The 24,385-nt window shown below is 31.3% G+C and overlaps 1 protein-coding gene across 4 annotated transcripts in view; it reads left to right on the plus strand.

Annotated features, from left to right (window-relative positions):
- Positions 1-391: 391 nt before the first annotated feature.
- The window catches only part of LOC143054607 (uncharacterized), a 51,805-nt gene continuing 27,811 nt past the window's right edge, over positions 392-24,385 (plus strand). For 2 of the 4 annotated variants that reach the window (XM_076227618.1, XM_076227621.1), the window contains exons 1-4: positions 392-479; positions 1,702-1,783; positions 7,957-9,091; positions 23,691-23,780. In XM_076227618.1, the coding sequence (XP_076083733.1) occupies positions 9,083-9,091; positions 23,691-23,780 (99 nt within the window). In that variant the 5' untranslated portion in view covers positions 392-479; positions 1,702-1,783; positions 7,957-9,082. Of the gene's footprint in view, positions 480-1,701; positions 1,784-6,514; positions 6,837-7,956; positions 9,092-23,690; positions 23,781-24,385 lie in introns of those variants that run through there. The other 2 variants (XM_076227619.1, XM_076227620.1) reach the window with 2 other exon arrangements.

Here is a 24,385-nt window from a genome sequence, read left to right on the forward strand (position 1 = left end):
TTCTGACAATATAGGCAACCCTTCAGAGAGGCACACCTCAAGAGTTGTGTCTAAATTTATAATTGTTTTAATTTTCATCAAGAAATCTTAAATTTTAAAAGCATGAGTGTATAACGCACAGTCTTAAAATACATCCATTTTATATCAATCAATATCTAAAAAAACACATTTCCACATGCACACATATAACCTAAAATTAGTGTAGAACGAAGTAGTTCATGGCTTTTTAGAAAGCTAAAACGTGGGTGTCATATTACTTTTAATCTGATAACACTCTTAATAAATACCAATCCGTATACTGGATACCAATATTTTTATGAAACCAATTTTCGTAACGGTTAATTGCCTTTAAATGTTAAACATTATTTTTAAAGTTTACCTGTGTGTATATCAGACACATTCTAAGGTCAAGGAGAAAGTTGTACATAATTATAGTTGTACTGGTTGATAGATCGACAACAATAGAGAGAAGACTAAACGTAAGTTTATATGAACATGTTTGCACTTCTTTATACAATTTGTAAAATTATTTGATTTCTGTTACTCGATAACACTTGAAGAAAGCATTTTGGTTTTTCTAACTCACAAAAAGCTAATGATATATACACTGGTTTCATAAATTGACAATTGTGAATTTCTTACATTCATAGCTATAAATTCACAAGGTGAACACAGGGGTCTAAAGTGACCACATTTAATATTATATAGTTCGGTTGGGTTTCGGAAAATTTAAAACATAAATAATCGCATCGTTCAAGTTTGTGTATTGTGGTCATATACAGTACATTAAGTATTTTCAATTGTGTAATTCAGATTGCTAAATACATACACAATGTGTAAGTATATTAATTAATTGACCTAATAGTCAAAATTACCAATTAACGTAGCGGTACCCAAATTGCACCGAGTACCCAAATTGCACCTATTTCGCAAAAATAGCAGGGCAAATCTTACAAGATTTCCAAGATGCTTATATTTGTATTTTTATGATTTGATACTATGCACGTCTTTCAACATAGGTAAAAAATATTAAAATATACACAAAACGTTAACAGTATTTATTAGCAGATGAAGAGTTTACTGAAAAAGCAAAATATACTGAAACGTCGCTATGCGACGTTATCAAAACGTCATCTTTTTAAAATTAACAAATACAAAATGTTTCTAGTATCCATTTCTTAAAAACTGAAGTGTTAGCATGGAAAAATATCCAATTGTTCAAAATATTTGAAAAAAAATAAACAAAAGCTCTGTTATTCGACTTTAGAAGATGCGAATTTAAGCATGGATGCAATTTGGGTACTCCTCATTACAGAATCATTCATGATTTGGAGGTTAGTTCAGACCAATTTTTTTATTATTCCATATGGATTGAAAATCAAATTGGTGTACCTATATAATAAAGAAGGATACGGCTACAAAATACACACAAAATGGAAAATTTTGTCTTGATCATCAAAAAATCAGTTGAAAAAACTGTCAAAATAGGTGCAATTTGGGTACCGTCACGTTACTTACAGCACATTTCGCAAAAAAAAAATCTTTTGCCTCTCTTTGATGAAATATCGAATTTATGAGTTCGACTGTCCCTCTGGTATCTTTCATCCCTCTTTGATGACAGTTTGTTTTTAAAAGAGAAAATAGAATATAAATGAATCTGCAATATATGAAATTTGTTACTTTATCATTTTCGTTTTTTAGACCTCAGTATAATTTCCTGGATAGTGGGATGCTGAAAATGTACAAGTAAATGGATTAGTAAAATTGAATGAGCATCTAAAAAGTAAGTTTATTAAAAAAATCTACACTTATCAATTTCTATAATGGTATTTTGCTTAATATCTTTTAGTAAAACTAGAATAAAGAATTGTTTTTTTTCAAATTCAATTGTATTTGGCATGGTAAGATAATTATTGATAAAATGATAAATGTGCGACTGACATTCCAGCATATAACTGACGAATTCACGTCCGTTATTAATACTACATGTAGTAAAAATATTCTAAGATCAATGCAAGGGATTAAATGTTGAAAAGTCTATACTTTTCCATATGCACTTTGTATTATTGAAATATCAATTCTTGAATATGATGTTTTAAAAATTCTTCAGTACCAGTTTAGAAGCACGTCATTTTTAAAACGTGTGTGGTTATAGCTACAGTGTAAAATTATTGACATCGTTTTTAGGATACATCTTACTAATTCAAAGCTCTTTAAAGATCAACATTTATTGATAACGTTATCGGCTGCTGACTTGTTACTTGAGAATGTCAAATTCCTCCAAAATCGTTCCATATGAAAATGAACTTACTGTATTAAAAACGGTTTAGAAATATTTTATTTGAAACATTAAAAATATGTAATATCAAAATGATAAACAATTAACAAAAAAATAAATTAAAAAACTAAACAAACGTTTTCATTTCAATTCAAAATTTACATTATAAACTTTTGTTATATTTAACACAAATGTTTAAATGTCACTCTTATAGAAAATTATCAATGCGTGCAGTGAATAATAGTGATCAACAGATTTCTACGTCATAAAATATGTAGTTTTAATTTTTATTTAAATACTTATAATGTTACTTTAAATATTTATCGGTACTTGGATAGACTATCCTCTATAATTAAACTTCAGATAACTATTATGTGTTGCATAGTGTCTTTAAATTATCTTATACAAAAACAGTTCAATTCATTCAAAATACAACTAGTTACAGGCTAGTTTAAAGTGTGATATTTACATATAGCTTTAATTTCGGCTGACAAAATATAAACACAAACAGCAATTTATCCTTTAAATTCATTTTTCTATCGCCATAGAGTGGGACATTTGAGATTAAAATGTTCAAGAACAAAAAGTAATATTACATAAAAATAATGAATACTTTTTTCTTACTAATGAATAATCAAATTATAAGTATATCATATTGCCAATATTAAAGAATATAATGATAAGAAATATCCGTAGATTTCAATTGAAACCGCTATCCCGGTGCTAATTTCGTAAAATTGTTCTTGTTTGATTTAACTGGCTTGTTGAAACGGTGGACAATATTGAAACGTATGCACATATTCAATTATTGCAGTCCTTACGTTAAACCTTCTGATACTACTAGACCATGAAAGCAAGACATGCCAATTTGCATACTTTTAGACAAATCAAGATACATGTGAAGTTCATCAACGTGATATATTGGATTCGTGTAATATTAACTCGATACTCAAAATAATTGTTGATATTTTTTCTCAAAAAGAAAATGAAATACAGTCAAACCTTCCTCAACGAATACCTGTATTGAACCACCACTTTTTTCAAATCTCCCTCCAGTACAATTCCCTATTTGTTTTGATTTTGTTAAGCAATCTCCTGCTACCGCATTAATTTGTATAAAGCCACCACATGCACTGTCTTAAACGACCACAATTTACTTGGACGGATCAGCGACTTTCGAAAAAGTGTAATAGTACTGTAATTTTGAACTCGTTTAAGCTCGGCCGTTTTCGGAGCAATACTAGCAGATTCTCTCGAGGATAAAAAATTGTTGACATTCTAACAATCGACAAATCTTCCATGAATTCGCTAGAACGGAATCAACGGAGCATGAACGATTGATTATACCATAGTTCAACAATCAGGATTTTTATAACCGAGTCAAATATCGCTTATTGCTAATTGCTTTGAAGTTCAACTCGGGTTTGTCCTAGACGTGTTAGACATTCACTCCCAATATATTTTCTTTCAAAAGACAGTTTTGAAAACATTATTTTTAAAAATTGCACTGTAAGCGCTGTTATATAGTTGATGTCAATGACAATATATAAATTATCAATATTTTTTTTACTTTCTACATGTTCTATTTTAGATTATATATTCAAAATGCCCCCAGGTGCAGGTTTGATGTCGTGGAAAAGTAACATAATGTTCAAATTCGACTGACAAAATTTCCACGCAAACAGTAATTCAATCCTATGGATTCCGTTTTGTTGGTGTTAAAACAAAATTGATATTAGAATTTGTTTTTATTGTTTTACACTTGCCGGGCTAGTCATGAGGGACCATTTATAGCTTACTATTCGGTGGGAGCCATGACTCCGTTTTAATTGCCGGACTTGATTATTAATTAAGCAACAAATATTTGTGGTCATATAGGGTCATTAGGGTGGACATAGTTTTTATGGCCACAATTAATGATATAGTTCAGAGGGAACTGCTACAATAGACAAATTAAGTTGTGTCGTAAATATGTCATTTGAGTGTTAAACTGATATAACAAAATCTTGTTTCATCGTAAGAACCTTGAGTGCAGAACTTAATTTCTCTTTAAATATGTCTTAACTTCAAATATCCATATCTTAAAAACTTGGCAACCAATCACTGCCTCCTACAAAAGACATACTAGCGTTGCATATGGCATGCGCTCTATAATTTGATATACCAATAGAAATATTCCAATGGTCATGTTTTATAGAACTAATGAGAATTCAGGTCGAATCGTATAATTTTCTTCTTTAAACGAATGACTATACATGTGTCATTTCCTAACCATTTCGATTCAATGGTTTCTTTTGGCAAAAAATACTAGCAGTCGTATCAAAAGACGTAGGAATTTGTCCTTTTAGAACAAACTGGGATATATAATTAACAATTTCCACTAGTCTGAAGCATGGCTTCATTTAGTTTCCGAAGATGTCAGCATTCATGAAGATATATATCTTCCGGAAATAACACTTATCCGCTCCAATTTGACTTTAACTTTAAAAAAGCTGTTTTTATCTTAAAGAAAAACCTGTGATACCAAAAAATCATTCTTACATATTCAATACACAATTACTAATATTGCATTTCTAAAGCGGTTCTGTGTCATAGCGGAAAGAAAATAAAACCATCAATGCGCTGAATAATAATCTATTTCAAAAATATGTCGAAAAACGAGAATGAATCTAGGAGAAAACTGTACCGTAATGGTATGTAACCTTACCAAATGAAATGAAATGCATGTAATGGAAAAGCACGAAAGATTCAACATATCGGACAGTATCTGCTTACCTTTCAGATCATTTGAGATGATTCCTAATATGTGTTTGGTGTGTGTCTTTTGTAATGTTTTGTGTTGACATTTTTGTGTTGTTTGGTAGTTTACCCGTATAGCCGTATTTGACACAACTTTTTTCAATTTTTAATCTTCATTGCTGTACAACTTTGTACTTTTTTTCACTTTCGATCTTTTATATCTGGGCGTCACTGGTGAGCCTTGTGTGGACGAGGCGCGTTTTTGGCGTATTGAATTTTAAACCTGATGCTTTTTGTTATCCATGAATCATGTGTTTCTTTGTCTAATACGTTCTCCTATTTATTTGTATTGTAGTTCTGTAATATTATGTTGTCATTTCAATGTTATATTTAACATTGCCATTAAAGTGCGAGGTTTGGCATACCACAAAACCAGGTTCAACCCACCATTTTTTCCTTTAAAAATGTCCTGTACTAAGTCAGGAATATGGCCATTGTTATATTATTGTTCGTTTCTGTGTGTGTTACATTTTAACGTTGAGTCGTTTGTTTTCTCTTATTTTTGAGTGTAATTTCACATTGCGATAAGACGTGTCACGGTACTTGTCTATCCCAAATTCATGTATTTGGTTTTGATGTGATATTTGTTATTCTCGTGGGATTTTGTCTGATGCTTGGTCCGTTTCTGTGTGTGTTACATTTTAGTGCTTTGTCGTTGTTCTATTATATTTAATGCGTTTCCCTCGGTTTTAGTTTGTTACCCCGATTGTTGTTTTTTGTCCATGAATTTATGAGTTTTGAACAGCGGTATACTACTGTTGCCTTTATTTAAGATTTCCCGCAATAATACAGTCGGCTCCTCTCGATTTGTGCATTTTGATTGTCCCTTTGGTACCTCTTTTAAAATTGATAAATATGTAACATGTATTTCCAAATAATTTGGCAGTTTATTGTCATTTGGAGTATCCCTTTTCCATTCTCTCTTTGATAATCTCTGACTTAGAGTTAATAATTGAACATCTGATTTAGTTTTTATCTCATTTTTCGTAAAATTAACCAAAATAAAATGTTTTTTAAGTTTGTATGAATAAATAAAGGATAAAAGCCGATTACAGAATGGACTGTTAGAGCCTTATATCTTACTTAAAACATTGTTTAACACGTCAAAAAAGGTAAAACAAACGAAAAAGCAAGCAAAGATTTATTTTTATTAAGTATGAAAATTGATTTGTGAATGCACTTTTTTACATTAAAATATATCCTATTTGTTGGCCCCTTTGAACAGTAGCTCAACGTAAAAATATAGATAAAAAGAGAGTACAGCTAAAGGTAAACAACATGTATGTGTCGGTAAGGGTATAGAAAGGTATATACTATGGAAATGAGAGCGAGGGGCTTGCTCCAAACTCTTATTTCCATAGTATATACCTTTCTATACACGTTTAATACATATTTACAACTTGAGTAATACTGTATTAAGTCTATTGATATGTTTTGGCTGACTAGGTATAGCTCATTTACTTAGTTTTGTAAATCTACTCACTATTATCATTGTAAGATATTGACACCAGAATAAAAAAAGATTGTAATTGCTGGTGTAATTATGTTTATTGGTATATTTGTATAAAGCTGTGTTTTACTATACATAATACATTTTAAAATATATAGATAGTTTGCAGTGGCAGATCAAAAAAGAGGGTTGTGGAAAACGCTTATTTTTGAGGGATGATCAATGCTTTGAATAAGAACAAACAATTGGACCCCTTCCACCTTTATTTTTGGTTGGAAGCCCTTTTAAAAATGGATGGATCTGCCCCTGGTATGTACCCATTGATAGTCCAATGGATAGTTTACATGCATGAAATATCTGTCACTGGACATTAAGCAACCAATAAACAATCAATCCATAACGAAATAGATCAAATTGCTTTAATTTCCCTTCACAAGGGTTCATGGTTTACTCTATTTTGGGTACACAGTAATTACATGGAAGATAAATGCTTATAATTTAGATGACATTGTTTTATAAAGAACTATATTTGTTACTCTTTATTTAAATGAAAGAAACTTTTAATTGTCAAAAACATTTTTAGATTCAAAGATGTAATAGGGGGATGTTTAAACATTAATTTGAAAACTAATTACACACTATTTAGTTTTATTTGGAACACAACATTTTTTTCAAAATAGCCAGTAGCAATTTTTATTTCAATATCTTGATTACGATACAATGAAATCTTACCCTTATCATGCTTATGGTCATATATGCGTAGTTGCTTAGTACATGGATAAAGTATGTTCTAAGAAAGTCAGGAGGCAAATTCAAGCAATTTGATTGGACGAGAAATTGAAAGTATGTGCTATTGGTACATGAAGAATAAGACACAGGGTATGCGTATCATGATTTTTGCGTGCGTAAGGATTTTTTCATAGTTTTCGCTCATAGTTTCCGTGAATACCTTTACATGCGTTTTGTGTTTCAAAATGGATAGAGTGATGAACGTATATTTTTTCTGCAATAAAGACGAAAGAGATGTCGTTACTAGTGATTGTATTGTTTCAAACTTTGGATTAGAATCAAGTGTGTATTCAGAATCTATTCAGATACATTATTTCAGTGTGGATTACAAAGAGGCTACAGTCAAAACAGCTAATAATGGCAAGTTTCATATATATTGTTCAAAATTTAGTCCTCTCCTATTTGTTTCTTGTTTCTTCTCGTGCTTTTTTCTTTTCAGGGTTAGTGAAAAAAAAGAATAGTATATGAAGACAGGTTCTTGTTTTTTCTTGATCCGCAACTACCCTCGTTCATGAAGGAAGTTTTAGATTCGCACTTTGTACACAGGATAAGGTTGAGGTTGTTCGTGGCCATTGAATTGCGCCATTATTTATGAAATTTTAGAAGCATTACTATATTGCTTTTTTCATTTTAATTGTAGTTGAAAATGATGTAAAGAAGAATAAGAGCAACACCAGATGTCAATTTTGATTACATAAAGACGGACGAGGATAAATCTTTTAAAAAAGAAATTCAAAAGGCAACAAAAACAAGACTGGCTACAAAAACCAGACTTGCAAGAAAAACAAGACTTTCAACAGCAATAATCCACGTATTGAATTAGTGCGAAAAGAGACAACCTAAAAACATGAGAAAAATGGCTGTGATATAAGTATTAGTAGTGTTAAAAATCATTTTGAAAGTGTTTTTTCCTCAAGAAAACGTTTTGATGAGTGACAAAATTATTGTGTTGGAAGTTGACTTTAATAAAACTTTTATTTTTAATTGTCATTTGTTCTTTGGTTGAATTTTTCTTTACATGATGAAAACAATTAGGGTAATTGATAGTTATTTATTTCAGTGATTGGACTTTCATTTATCTGTAAGTGTCAGTTATGCTACCTTTAGCTGTTCAATATTTTTAAGAAAGAAGAAGGCTATTCTTTAAAATATTGGACAGCTAAAGGTAACATAATGGTTTTTACAGGTAAATGATAGTCCAATCATTGAAATAAAGAACACAAGTCACAACAATGTTTTAAGTCTGTAAATTAACGCATCATAGATACCAGGATTAAAATTTCATATATAGCCCAGACGTTCGTTTCGTCTACAAAAGACTCATTGACGCTTGAATTAAAAAATGGCAAAAGGGCCACATAAAGTAGAAGTTGAAGAGCATTGAAGACAGAAAATTCTTAATCTTATTTTGTTTTAAAAGTTAATAACTTCTTATTTAAATTCTTGAACATATTATCACAAATTAAATTATACATAGTTAACTTTAGGATGTCTTCTTCAAAAAGGAACAAAATGACATGTATTAGACTTAGCAACACCGGTTAATACAATTGTTTGAATTCATCATTTGAATATCACTTGATTAAAAATTAAATAGATATGCTATTCAACGTTATAACACACATTTGAACAATGTCAGTTTTACTTATTTCTAAATATAGTAACGTTATGACAAACCTTTTATAAAAAAGCTTTTTTTTTGTTGTAGGCTGAAGATCTGGTCAGATTTAGTAGAGGTATAACCTGTGCTATTTTTGTTTGTGATAATGGCCTATGTAAGTTTGTGTTATTAATTATCGACGAGTCATTATACATATCAAAGATTTTGATACGGGTAAAGGAATGGAAAAAGGGTGATTTTTAGTCTGTTCAAAGTTTGGATTTTCTACCTTATATACCACTTCATCTCATATATATTCTTATTTAGAAAAAAATCAAACATCTAATTTAATAACAAATCAGAATGCAAATACATATTTTCAAACTCTTTAAGGTCATTTTTTAGAAGCAACAAACAAAACAAATACGTTAATTAGACATGCTTAGGTACTATTTCTGCCCTTTCATTTTTAACCAGATAACATTTTTGTTCGCTTTGAAGATTCCGTATATCGTCAAGTTGTCGGAATTCCAAAGGACTGTGCACCACATATTGTGGACCTGGTTTTGTTAAGACTTACAATAACTGCCGAAACTCAGCAAACACCCATCAAAACAACATCTGATACAAACATTTAACATTACTATTAGATATCTGAATGATATATAGGCTCTCATTAATGACGACTTCAGTATGTATACTAAAGGAATTTATCCCGTTGAACTAACTTTAAATAAAGCTAATACTAACAATGACCACTGCCCTTTCCTCGATCTTGATATCTATATTATTAACGGGAAGCTTGATTATAAAACGTATGTTAAAAGACATGATTTTTCATTTCATATCATTAATAATCCATTTTAAGATGGTAACGTTCCCTTGTCACCATCTTATAGTATTTGTATATTTCAAGTTGTACGATTTGCTCGTGTATGTAACAGCGTATTATATTTTAGCGATAGCAATTTATGTGTTACTGAAAAAATTATTACACCAGGGTTTGCGATATATCAAACTAGACATAATATTTACTAAATATTATTATCGGTATAAGGACATCATTTGTAAATATAACTCAACATGCAGACATCTTATACGTTATGGCAATTCTTATCCAATATTTTATGGTAATGTTTTTAACAAGGGATAACATGTCACTTTTCACTTCAAATAACAACACCTTACACAGACTTATTAACAAGGGATATAGTTATGATACTGTTGTCAGGTCATTAAAGATTGCATAATTTGGTTTTTATATTGATTCACTTATAGGGTCCTCGCATCGGAATTAAACACTTTTATTCTAAAACCAGTTGTTGGCATGACAGGAGTTATGTTCGTGTCATATTTTTTTTATGATGGTAGTCCTTTGTTAATTTATCTATGATTGTAATTTTGTTTACCTTCTTTTTTTACCTTTTCATCGGACTTGGACTTCACTTCAAATGAGTTTTACTGTGCTTATTGTTGTATGTTTGTTTTTCTACAATGGCTAGATGTATTGGGAGGGTTGAGATCTCATAAAACGTTTTCAACCCCCGTCGCATTTTCCCGCCTGTCCCAAATCACGAGTCTCTGGCTTTTGTTAGTCTTATATGATTTTTAATTTTAGTTACTGGTGTATAATTAGGAGTTTAGTATGACGTCATTATTACTGAACTAGTATACATAATTGTTGAGGAACCAGCTGAATGTCTCCTCCAGGTGCCGGAGTTTCTCGCTACATTGAAGACCCATTGGTGGACTTTGGCTGTTGTTTGCTCTAGGGTCGGGTTGTTGCCTTTTCGACACAATTCAAATTTCAATTCTCAATTTTACCATTACATCTTAAATGAATATATCTTGTGCACACTATCTGATACCTATCAGATAAGCAATCATTCTTGTATGATATTTGATTTTTCTTTTTTTTTCTAAATATCACGTTAGGGCAAAGTGTACGTAACTATCTACTCCACGTTTTCTTTTAAATTTTACATGTAGATTCTGCTTGTAAAAAACACACAAGAAAATGACATAAAAAGTTTGTAATCTTTTTCGTTTTGAGATACGAATCTTATCTTATTTCACATATCATTCCACAAAAGATTGCAAGGATCGAGATATCATTTCCGGAGCACATGCAATCACCCTAAGTTTTTGGTGGGATGCGTGTTGCTCAGTCTCTAGTGTTTCATGTTGAGTTTTGTTTGCTTTTGTCTATTGGTCTTTTTCATTTTTAGCTGTTGCATTGTCTGTTTTTGTTTAACATATACATTTGAATAATTCCTAGTATCCTTAGAATTTTCCTCGGAGTTCAGTTCTTTTGTGATTTTACTTTTTACTTCGAAGGAGTTAATTAAGTTACTTAGCTCTCAACACTAACGCAATATGCATTAAGATTTTCCGGCTTTGTTCAAAATAAAAACCTGTGTTTCAACTCTGAGTGTGAAGTCACACACGTACACTACATACACAGCAAAAAGTGCCAAGCATGTTTCACGCATGGTAAAGAAAACGTGTGTAAAACGTATGTTTTTTGTGCGTTTAACGCATGTTTTTTACAACATGCGTATAACAGGCGTGCAAAAAAATAGATTAAATATGCGTTACAAAACGCATAAAATATTTCACATTTGTAAAACATGTGTTAATACAAACTCATGTAAAATACATGTTTTACATGTGTTTTACATGAATTTCAAAATTATATTTTTTTTATAACTGATTTTTTATCTTTGGCTTATTTTTTTTTATTTTTGTAGTGGAAATTAACAATTTATAAATGAAAGACATGATTGGAACCCCTCCTTTATCCTTGGTTGGGAAACCCCTTTGAAAAATGGGCTTTTGGCTGGATCCGCCACTGAAGAATGTAATAACTTGAAAGTTTGAAAAATAAATGAAATGACCAAAAAATGTCTGCCTAAAATATTTAATATTTTAATTTTAAAGCATTTTGTTAAGCTTGAATAGACAAAATTCACACATGGTTAAAATGAAATGCTGTAAAGTATGTAGATGAATTAATGTGTTAACTGACTAAATATACATTGTGATATTTGATATGCTGTCATTTATTGTCTTTTCCTTTACTTGTCATCATTGATGTCCTCCAATAGAAGCATGAGAGTATCATCTGACACAAGTTTGGTAAATTCTATATTTTGATTCAGTTTATATTAAAGTTCTATTCATCACAGTCCTATTGCTACAAATCACTGGAACTGCTTCCTAGCAGAGTTACTTCTCCGTTTAATTTGCCCAAGACATTTTCATGTGACAATTTCTTCTGTAAACATAAAAAAAGGTGATTAAGTAAAAAAGACATTTGTTATGTTTATATAAGAGATGTCAAATTTCACAAGAACTGAATGTAACTGAAAGTTAAAAGTTCATGAAAGGCAAATATATAATGAACATTATTATGAAAAATTATTAGGCAGTCAGTGGCCCCTACTTATGAACAAATGATGAACATTTCTGGATCTGCCACTGCTAAGACATCACATATATATATATAGAATCCTACAACTCACATAGGCTTAGAGAGAGCTCACAATGCTATTTTCCATATGATTTATATTTCCAAGTGACAACATGTGTACAAACTACTATTAATTAACTCCACCAAAACATTGTATGGGAAAGAGAATGTGCAAACATGAAAAAAACTGGATAAAATGACAACTTGTTGCATTTACTTTATCCCTGCAATGTGTTGTTTTGCAAGACAAAATTTAAAAAAGATGAAAAAGTACTAACCTCACTAGATATGCAAATGCAGTGAAAAACTTGCAGCTAGCATATAGACATAATAAAGGACAGATTTTTTTCTGTAAAATTCCTGTTGCATATATATTCATAATTCATACTTTCTTCAGGTGAAGAATAATTTATAGCATGGCACATTTGGTATTAACTTTGTCGGATTTAGTAATCAAAATATTTACCATTTGATATCTCTTCTGATTTATTGTTTGTTGGGATGCTGTCCCACTAAAATATACTTTACATATTCGTTTATTCAAAAACAGATTAACTATTAAACAAGTCATTGCAGAATAAAACTTCTAACCTGAAGAGTCCATTTTTTTCTCCAGTGTCGATTACAAGTACATTTCCTGTTCTTTTCTTTAGTCACGTTTTTTTAAACAGTATCTTCTGTCCCAAAAGTTTTTTGTTATTGCATGTTTTGACTTGCTTGGAAACTTTAATAAAAAATATATAAGTTTATTCGATAATTAAACATGTTAAACAAAAATTGTAAAACGAATTTCTCTGATAATTACATCTATACATTTTTGTACATATACATATATATGTGTATGGGAAAACATGATTTATATATAATGATTGAGCTTTTATTAGCTTTTAATGAGCTTTCAATAACTGAAAGTACTATTAAGTTTTGATTGTTTGTCTTCAGACTTTTTTTTTTAGCTTTGTACCAATTTAATGAATCAAAACAATTTCTAACCGATTTCACCACTTTGTTCCTCTTTTGTGCTGTTACACAACAGTTCCAACATTCTATTTATGCCTGTTCCAAGTATGGATGAAATTTAGTTGTTATTTGATGCAGTCTGCCATATTTGATTTATTTTGGCAAATCATTTTACATTTTGTCATGTCAAGCCTTGAAGGCCTGTTATACATTGTTTGTAGCTGACAGTATGAGCTTTGTTCATTGTTTAAGGTATTAATCTTTCCTATATAGATGCTTACATCCAGTTCATATGGACATTAGTAGATAGTAATCTCATAGGCAATCATACTACATTGATCTCCTTATTTTCAATATCATTATTCAAAATTGTATAATTTTTAATACCTGTATAATTAGTCACAAGGAATATAACCCAAGTTACAATCTAATGTAGCTTAGTTAATAAAGCTGCCAGTGTAGTGTGCATTCCAACACAAAATTGTATATATCTTAATTTATTTAACACTGTGTCCGAATTCTAGTCATTTTGCCATATTTGGCACTTGGTCAAATGGGCACCTTTGATAGTCAATATGACATAACAAGTCAAATCCGCCCCTTGTTAATTCGGGTAACCCACAGTAGTTTAGTCCATACCCAAAATTAATATTATGTTTTGCAAGTGAACTGTTGAAGACTCCCATATAATTGTTTTATAAACTATCTAATATAATTCAACTGGTCCTTAAACCTCCTTTCAAAAAGGAACCATATTTCCACATGTAAAATCTAGGTGTTCTATGTATATACAGTGCTGTTTCTCCATCTACCATTGGACATTTAACCAACTTTACATGATCATGATCAGCTTGTGTGCTCTCTGTATAAACAATCAACAGAGCCTACTGGAACCTATATTTATTATAATAATACTTCTATTTTATGACAACTGCACAATACTAACAAACAAGTAGACAGGTAAAAGCATAGGCGGATCCAGAGGGGAGGGGGCTGGGGGAGGCCTGAATGGCCCCCCTTTTGTTGGAAAAATTTGGTTGATTATATAGGGAGTCATTGGAGCATGACTGGAGCGGACCCCCATTAGAGGTCAGTCAGCGCCCCCCTTTAGGAAAAGTTATGGATCCGCCACTGAAAAGATCAGGAAAATCAGGAAAGGCAGATTATAAAAAAAAATCAATGATATTGAAAACATTTAAGTGTTTTCTCTTTTTTTTATCCTCATCTTTAAATTATATACTGCAGAAGAGAAGAGAACCAAAAACTACTTTCAAATTAAAGATGAAAACCGTTTTTGATATTCAGAAATGTCCTGAAAAAAGGTGCCGATTTAACTTAAATAAGGTGACGAATTGACCAGGTGCCCGTGTGTTTTGTGTCCAGTAAAATTATTTAGAAATTACAGAGTTTTTTCATGTTAATTGATTCACCATATCGATATACTTACACTGAGTGAGTCTTTGCAAAATTGTTCATTCTGTTAGGTACATAGTGGCAGGTGATAGTCATACCGTATTTTATTTATAAGTTGTACAAAAATAACCGCGGGAAATACCATTACACTGCCATGGAGACTCAGAGGAAATTACGGAATCCACATTCATATATTTTTTTAAGGTCCAATCGGTTACATACAATTATTAATCATGTTTACTTGTTTTTATTACTTATAAATCTACGCGTGGGTTCCAATCATTAAATGCCGCTTAAATGGAATCTTAAATGCTCCGCCTTTGGTTTAATATTAGTCCGTACGGTTCACCCGGAAACAAGATGACACTGATATTGACATCATGATTCGTGAAGCAAAACGCAAATTTTATGGAAGAAATGAGATGCAGCTAGGACAATGTAGGATATCTTCAATCTAGGACACTAAAGGCGAGATGGGTAAGAATTCAACTTTTACATTTTATTTGATTAACATTCCACGAAGGATTCTTAAATGTCATTTCCAAAACTGATTTATTTATCCACAGGAATTTGAAATCCTATCAATAACGGGGTAAAAATATACCAAACTTGAATATCACAGTAGAGCTTCACTCGAATCAATTTGCTGTAATTTATCTAGTTTGAGTAAATTATAAAGACATGCACGAACTAAAGTTAAGACCGTAAAGTAGAACCAGATGACCACTTATGCATGTACATATATGCTTACACTTCCGGAGCACCCGAGATCACCTCTTGTTTTTGGTGGGGTTCGTGTTGTTTATTCTTAGTTTCCTATGTTGTGCCGTTTGAACTATTATTTGTTCTTTTCATTTTAAGCCATGGCGTTGTCAGTTTATTTACGATTTATGAGTTTATAAAAAAGAAGATGTTGTATGATTGCCAATGAGACAAATATCCACAAAAGACCAAAATGACGCAGACATTAACAACTATAGGTAACCGTACGACCTTCAACAATTAGCAAAGCCCATACCGCATAGTCAGCTATAATAGGCCCCGATAAGACAATGTAAAACAATTCAAACGAGAAAACCAACGGCCTTATTTATGTAAAAGAATGAACGAAAAACAAATATGTAACACATAAACAAACGACAACCACTGAATTACAGGCTCCTGACTTAGGACAGGCACATACATAAATAATGTAGCGGGGTTAAACATGTTAGCGGGATCCCAACCCTCCCCTAACCTGGGGCAGTGGTTTAACAGTACAACATAAGAACGAACTATAAAAATCAGTTGAAAAGGCTTAACTCATCGGATGGACAAAAATACAAGTAGAAGTGGCCCGCGGGTACTTATACATCCCGACACAAAAAGACGCAATGAACAGATCTGAGAGTACTCGCAGTTATTTGACAGCTAGTTCAAAGCCACTAACAACTAATAAAAAAATCATGCATCTAAGACTAAACTATCAATCCGTACACATCCAACATCCAATGGATTTAGTGTAAAGACGTCATAAACAACCAGAGAAAAACATGACCTTGTGCAATACCAAGTTGCAGGTATCGACAGATTGTAGATCCATGAATATGTATATGTATATAACATACTAGTAATATTTAGTTAGCTTTTAATTTACTGATAACAAAATCAATATTTATACCAATAAAAACAATACTCAATGATCTTATTACAAGATTGTTTTGACTTTGACTGTCCCTATAGATGGTATCTTTCGTCCCTCTTTTATCTGTTTATAACCATTGAATTGTATATATGTCTCTTTGATAACTATACATATTTTGGTAGCGAGTGAAACGGGAGTGATGTGAACACTGGCTTCGCTATTAGAATACCCCTCTTGTTTTGCAATTAGTCCAAAACCTGACATATCTTTGTACATAATTTACAAGAAGTGTAAGGGAGGTTAATCCGAACATTCCCTACATTGTATGTTAAATGTTTTTGAATGACCTCCCTTCCACTGCTTTAAAGTTGTCTTAATTGTTCATTGATCAGAAAAACCTAGTTTTCCCCCTTTTTTTGCCCCTAATTCCAAAACATTTTGAGCCATAACCCACAAAAGTCAATAATAACCATCCCTTCATGGTATGGAAACTTGTGGTATAATTTCAGAGAGATTCATACACTTAAACACAAGTTATCGTTTGAAAACTACAAAAATGTATATTTTGGGCACCCTCTTTGGCCCCTAATTTATTTGGACCATATTGTATAAACCCCAAAATCAATCCCAACCTTCCTTTAGTGGTATTGAACCTTCTGGTAATACTTAAAAGAGATCCATTAACTTAAACTAAAGTTATTGTCCGGAAACTAAATGACGACGCAGATGACGACACAATAGCAATATACCACACACAATATTTTTTGCGGTCGTATAAAAAGAGACTAATGAAGCAGTTAAACCCTCACAGGTGGGTCAGACGAGCTTTTACTGTCAATGACGATCATTATCCTACATAAAAAAAAACACAATATACATTTAGGTTAGCATTCGCTATTGACAGTAAAAGCTCGTCTAACCTACTAAACAAGCCCCTGTGAAACACTAAAAAAACAAAAAATTCAGCAGCTTTGACTCTATAATGAATGAGATGCTCAAGCGCAGCCAATCATATCTGCTTAAATGTTTTGTAAAGATATTTAACAAAATTTCCTGAAATATGGGTAACGGATTTATTGTCCCATTACATAAAATCGGATCTAAAGATTACCCCTCAAATTTTAAGCAGCACCACGATAGGTAGTTGTGTAGGAAAACTCTTTTTAAAAATACTCAATAATAGATAAGAAAAGTTTATATAAACTAAAAGAAATATAGTTGGTCCAGAGTGGACAATGCTCATTGTTGACACTGTATGGTGGCTATGGTTGTTAATTTCATTGTCATTTGCAATCATATCACATCTCCTATTTTTATAGGACGACTGCAAGTTCTTGTGGATGGTCTTAGAAAAATATCATAACATACATGTATATGATAGAAAAAAATATTCTCCGATAAGTAACTGTGTGGATGATGAATAAATGACAGGGAATTTAACCTCACTGCAATAATATATAATATTGTAGCACTTGACACAATCAGTTTTTATCATTATATTATGGTTTGTTTTAGTATATAAAATATTAATACAACTGTTCAAAATATATAGCATATTCCCTCAACCAATGCAGTGAGTTCAGTATAATATACACTTCTTAGTTTTATTATTTGATTGACATGAATTTTTTATGCTGATATCTGAAATATTTGCCACTGAGACATTATGCAGACTGCCTTATGTAGGCTGTAAGAATCTAAGGGACTGTTGATCCATCTTTTAGTATTACATTGGATGATGATTCAATTTTTGTTTCCGTGTGTTAACTTTAGTTTGCAATTGCCTCGTGCAAAGGGTTAGGTCCAGTAAGACCCCTTTTTGGCCCCAACAAATGCAGTCATTTCAATTAATTTTTTATAGTGTGTCTTTCTATCAAATTGAGAATGCAAGTAGGAAATGTGTCAAAGCCACAACAACCCGACCATAAAGCAGACAACAGCCGAAGGCCACCAATGGGTCTTCAATGAAGCGAGAATTCCCGCATCCGTAGGTGTCCTTCAGCTGGCAAAAAATATGTATACTAGTACAGTGATAATGGACGTCATACTTAACTCCGAATTATACATAAGAAGCTAAAGTTAAAAATCATACAATACGAACAAAGGCCAGAGGCTCTTGACTTGGGACAGGCGCAAAATTGCGGCGGGGTTAAACATGTTTATGAGTTCTCAACCCCCCCTATACCTCTAGCCAATGTAGAAAAGTAAACGCATAATAACACGCACATTGAAATTCAGTTCAAGAGAAGTCCGAGTCCGATGTCAAAAGATGTAACAAAAGAAAATAAATAAAATGACAAGAATACATAAATAACAACAGACTACTAGCAGTTAACTGACATGCCATCTCCAGACCTCAATTAAACTGATTGAAAGATTATGTCTTCATCATATGAATATCAGGCACAATTCCTCCCGTTAGAGGTTAAGTACCATACTATCATAATATATATGAGAAGAACATAACCCGTGTCATGTCAATAACTGTTTTTTAAAAAAATAAATGTGTTGTTGATGTTACACTATTGTTTCAGATAAGCGTGAAGCTTTGGTACCATTTAAATGTTTAAACCCCTAGCAATTGTGTGTCACCTGTCCTTAGTCAGGAATCTGATGTTTATAGTAGTTTGCGTTTGTTGATGTAGTAACTAAGTTCATAAGTTTTTCTCGTTTTTTTTTATACGCCCATTTATGGGAGTACATATGTAGTATGGTATACCGTTGTCCGTCTGTCCATGGTCAACATGTTGGACATTAACTCATAAATGCTTAAACCATTTTGCATAAAACTTTGGTGAATTGTTTATATCTATTGACATGAGTTCCCTTTCATTTTTTATAAAGTTTAGATTTTAAGTTTTTGAGTAACAGGGTTTTTCATGAGAAAAGTGTGATTTTCCAGTTTTCAGTCAAAAACTCTAGAATGTTTTCTTTTTTTTGCAAGAAATTTTGGTGAATTGTTTATATCTTTTGACATGAGATCCCTTTCAATTTTTGTAATTTTAGATATTTGGTTTTTGAGTTACCGGCTTTTATTCATAAAAAAGGGGAATGTTTCCAGTTTTCTGACAATAACTCAAAAATACTTTCAGCAGCTGTTCTCGTGAAACTTTTGTGAATTGGTTATATCTTTTGATGGAAGCTCCTTTTAGAATTTTAAAATTTTACATTTTACATTTCAGAGTTATGGCATGGGGTTTTATTCATTAAATAAAGGGGATTTTCCAGTTTTGGACAATAACTAAAAAATGCTTGCAGCAATTCTCATTGGATGGTTTTACTCTAATAGTAATTTTTTGGGCCCTTTATACATTTTGTAGCTTGCTGTGCATTGTGAGCCAAAGCTCTATTATACATTTTGTAGCTTGCTGTGCATTGTGAGCAAAACCTCTATGTTGAAGACTGTACTTTGACCTTTAATGGTTTACTTTTACATGTTTTATAAATTGTGACTTGGATGAAGAGTTGTCTCATTGGCACTCATACCACATCTTCTTATATCTATGCTCTTCATTTTGGCTTTCACATGAACACAGACTGTGTCTGTAATTGTAAAGTAATATGAAAATAGTTTCTGTAAAATTTTTATGAAATGGATTTCTTTTTATCCTATAGGCTTGTTATCAAATTTGACCTCCCCTATGCCAGGAAGGTACATGTACATGGATGTTTAAAAAATTACACAAATGGTGAAGAAAACGGCAAGGAAAGACGCCTGGTAAATGTTTCAAGTAAAATTTAGCAATGGTAAGTATATGTTTTGTTTGGTGCAAGATTGCTGTTTTGGAAACAATTTGTGGCCTTCCGTTGTTTTTTGCTCTTTGCCAGACTTACTGTATTGAATATATATGTATTTTGTAAGACAACTTGCTTTCAATTCAATATTTATGCTGAAACTTTATTACTATACATTAAGGTAACTTTGCTGTAACAGTCTTTGCCAAGCTGAAATTTGAACTTTTCTACTATACATTCAACTAAAACATCTTCAAGTTGAAAGTTCTTTCTGTCTGAATTGCTTTTTGTCTGAGACTTGTTGGTGAGACAGAGTTTGTGATTCACTACTGTTACAAATAGTAAGGAGAAATTATTAAAAAAGATATAATGCAATAGAGAAACAACTGATAACTTATAAGGGGAATACATGGTATATATCAATAAATCAACATTAGTAAATAAACAGCAAAAAAAAAAAGAAACACATACAATTGCCAGGGGCCCTATATGGTATTTTGAACCTCATGGAAAATTGACTATCAGGTCATAATACAGCTATGGCAATCTAACCACCTTGTATGGAAAATTGAACATTGAGGTATAATATAGATTTTGGCTTACAAAAATGTATATCTCTGAAACAAAGCATTTAGAGCAAATCTGACATGGGGTAAAATTGTTTAACCAAATATTATGAAACTTACATCTGACATTTTGATAAACCAAATATTTATTGTGAATCTAGTGTTTTATTTAGAGATGTCTAAAAGGATGGAACATGATGATCCGGCATGTATTACAGCTGATTTCCTTATGCTTGCAAAGTAAAACTTTGGTTGGCTTGCTTGCTTTGTTTGTATAATTGTTTATACAAGCTTTGTGAATAAGATTGACATCTTTAAACAATATATATATATAGGCATAGTTAAACCTGTATATATTATATTTGAATTCAATTGGGTGTTAACCTAACATGAGTGTACAATATACAAACAAAGCAAGCAAGCTAACCAAAGTTTTGATCTACATGCATTGGGAAATTAGCTGTAACCCTGTATGGAAAAACACTGTCATTGAGAGTGAATTGAAACTATTTGTACCTTTACCATGTTCATAATTAGTACAAAATGACATCTAATAAAGAATTTATTCAAAACTTAATTTTATTTCATTTATGTTACAGGAGTTTCTGAAAAACCAAGCAAAACCAAAGGATATTTTCATAGAAAGGACTTATGTAGGCAAAAAAAGTAGGTATGTGTATAAAGATATATTTATATTTATGTAATATTTGGAGAGAGATTTAAAAAAATAAATGTTTTAATCCTTGCTTTTCCAAACACATTGCAGTTGTTAGTTTCAACTAACTTCTTATGGTTATAACACTTTAAAAACTGCTCGATTTTGTAAGTAAAAAGATCAGCTGTGGTTATATTTTGTATTGCAAGATTGTTTTTATTACAAATATTAATTGCTTCCAGTTTTTAGCTACATATATTAAAGTTTAATATAAAAATATGAAGATGTGGTATGATTGCCAATGAGTCATTACTCTCCACCAGAGACCATTGAAAAAGAATTTAAAAATTAACAAAACTCATGGCAAATGTAAAACCAAAAATCATGTGTCTAAGACTTAAATATCAATCAGTAAACATCTAATTGATTTAGAGAATAGACCTCCATTAATCATAGGATAAGAACATGATCTTGTACAATGCCAAAACATAGGTATCAACAGTTTGGCTAACTGGTCAACATACATATGTGTATAACAATAATGTTTAGTTTGTTTTAAATTTACTGATAGCAAAATCAATATTTATATTCATAAAATACCTTCCAGTTCTATTCAAATATGTTGTTATATCAAAAGGAGACAAATATAAAAAAAGTAGATGTGGTATTATTGCCAATGAGACAACTCTCTACAAGAGACCAAAATGAGACAGAAAAGCATGTTTAGAAGTCACTGAGGTTATTTCATTATGTTTAAAACTAACAACTTACATTATATGGGAATAAATCAAATTAAGTTTAAATGTATGATTATGAATGTAATTGTTTTCTTTTCAGATGAGGACAACTTCAAGAAGAGTGACATTTAGAAGATAGAACATTCAACTGATATTGTTATTATGTCAACAACAAAAACATAAAAAGTTGATTGTAATGTTTTGAGAATGCTGTAAATAAAAGTAGAGCGAAATCAGATTTTTAGAAGTTTTTTTTAAATTTATATTCTGCAACAAATAGACAACAGAGAGAAAAAATATGAATGAGATTCTTGAGCGGATTTATTGAATTTTTCATTTAATATGTTTAAAAAAATAATACAATCTCAGATTTTTCAAGACATTGGTTGTCATTAAACCTGCAATGGACACAACTTCAAAATTGTTTTCAAATTGATGCTAAAGGATACATCTTATACGCTTTTGGGGTTTTGCTTTTCATATTATAATTTTTCATATTATATGCATAAGTCAACAAATGTGTTTGTCAAAGTTTAACCATAAGAAACATTTTAACAAAAAAGATCAAATACATGTACAACATTCCACAAAATCCATTTAAGATAATTTTGACCTCTGTATAACAGAGTTGTGGTATTACTGCTAATGAAACTACAGAGACCAAAGATTGTCAGTTTTTATTCCATCAAATATTTCATATCATGTTTTTTTCAAATACCATAGTGTCAAATGTACCTGATAAAGGTTTTAGAAACATGAAAATTATGTTACAGATATTTCTTTTGTTTAATGGTGTATTCAAACAGGAAAATTCTAAAGACTGATGAAAAGTCAAGTCCAGTCTGCAATATGATACTGATGTTGCTTGTCAAAAGGAGATTTGTGGTCAAAATAATATGAAAAGATGTTGTATGACTGTAATTGGACAACTATCCAACAGAGTCCAATTAAACTGATTAAAGCAAATGTATGTCCAGGGAATATCCTTCAAAAGTAAACAGAAGTCGTCTTGGTTGTGTGAAACATATGAAATGTGAACTAGTAAACTTGACAAAGGTTTTATGGATGATTTGAAATAATATCTTTTAATTTGTTTGAAATATGCATTATACGCATGTTTGTGACACACATGTTATACGCATCATTTAAAACGCATATTATACACATATTTCTTATAACACATGTTTAACGCATGGTTTTGAAACATGCGTTTAACATTACATATATTTTTCCTGTGTAAAACGCATGAATAACGCATGTTTTTAACATGCGTTTTACAGCACATATATTTTTCATGCGTTATACGTGCGTGGTAGGAAAAAGACGTTTCACATGCGTTTCAAAACGCATGTTTTACGTATGTAAAACATATGTAAAACATGTGTGGCACTTTTTCCTGTGTACTTTATATTGAAATAAGAACATGTCATTGTTTTCAAGGCTAAAAAAAACTCGTCATTATGAAATGCAATTCAAATGTAATTTAAAGTAGTTTTCCTCTATACAATTACTGCAATAAGGTGAAGTGGATAACTATGAGTGATGTTTCTTGTGCCTGCTGTGTACACCTCTACTTTCAGTTCAGTGTAATTCAACCTATTTTTACTTATAGCCACTGTTTTGTGCTATCCAGAGTGGAGATGTTGAAAGAGTGAAATTGTGTTTAGAGACTTGTTCTAATATTAATCACATATCGATACAGGTAAACATTTAGAAGTAGTTTGTAAAGATACGAATAATGAGAATATGGTTTTAAACGCCCATTTGTCAATTTAGCTTAAAAAGAACAAAACGCAAATAATAATAATGCATATATTTTTCGAAAAGTAAGTCTTTGAAATTAGTAACTCCTCATACACAGGTAAAGTGCTGGCAATCTTATTTGATCTTAATCATTAAAGAGTAGGGAATGGTGTATATACAGATGAATAAATGGTAGGATATTTTGTTGAATTCATCTCTGTACCAGGTGAATAGGTTTAAGACGATGCGGTATAAGTAAACCATTATTTGTTTATTTACACATAATGATAAGGCCAATTTGTTATAGTAACGTCAAAAGACACATGAAAAATTTCTTTCCCGAATTAAGAAAAGGGTTCAGACACTCGCATTTATACAGAATTTGTTTTCATATATTTTTAACTCAACAGGTTAATCATATTCGCACGGTTTAGAATAAGAAATTGTTTTGACCTCGTGCAAACAACATGTCTTTAATTGTTATCAAAACAATATAAAAACAATTTCAAAATAATTGTCAGCAAATGGTTGTAAGAAACGAAAAAAAAAAAAAAAAATGTCGAT

The sequence above is a fragment of the Mytilus galloprovincialis genome, chromosome 12 (assembly GCF_965363235.1).
Source record: "Mytilus galloprovincialis chromosome 12, xbMytGall1.hap1.1, whole genome shotgun sequence".
NCBI lineage: Eukaryota > Metazoa > Mollusca > Bivalvia > Mytilida > Mytilidae > Mytilus > Mytilus galloprovincialis.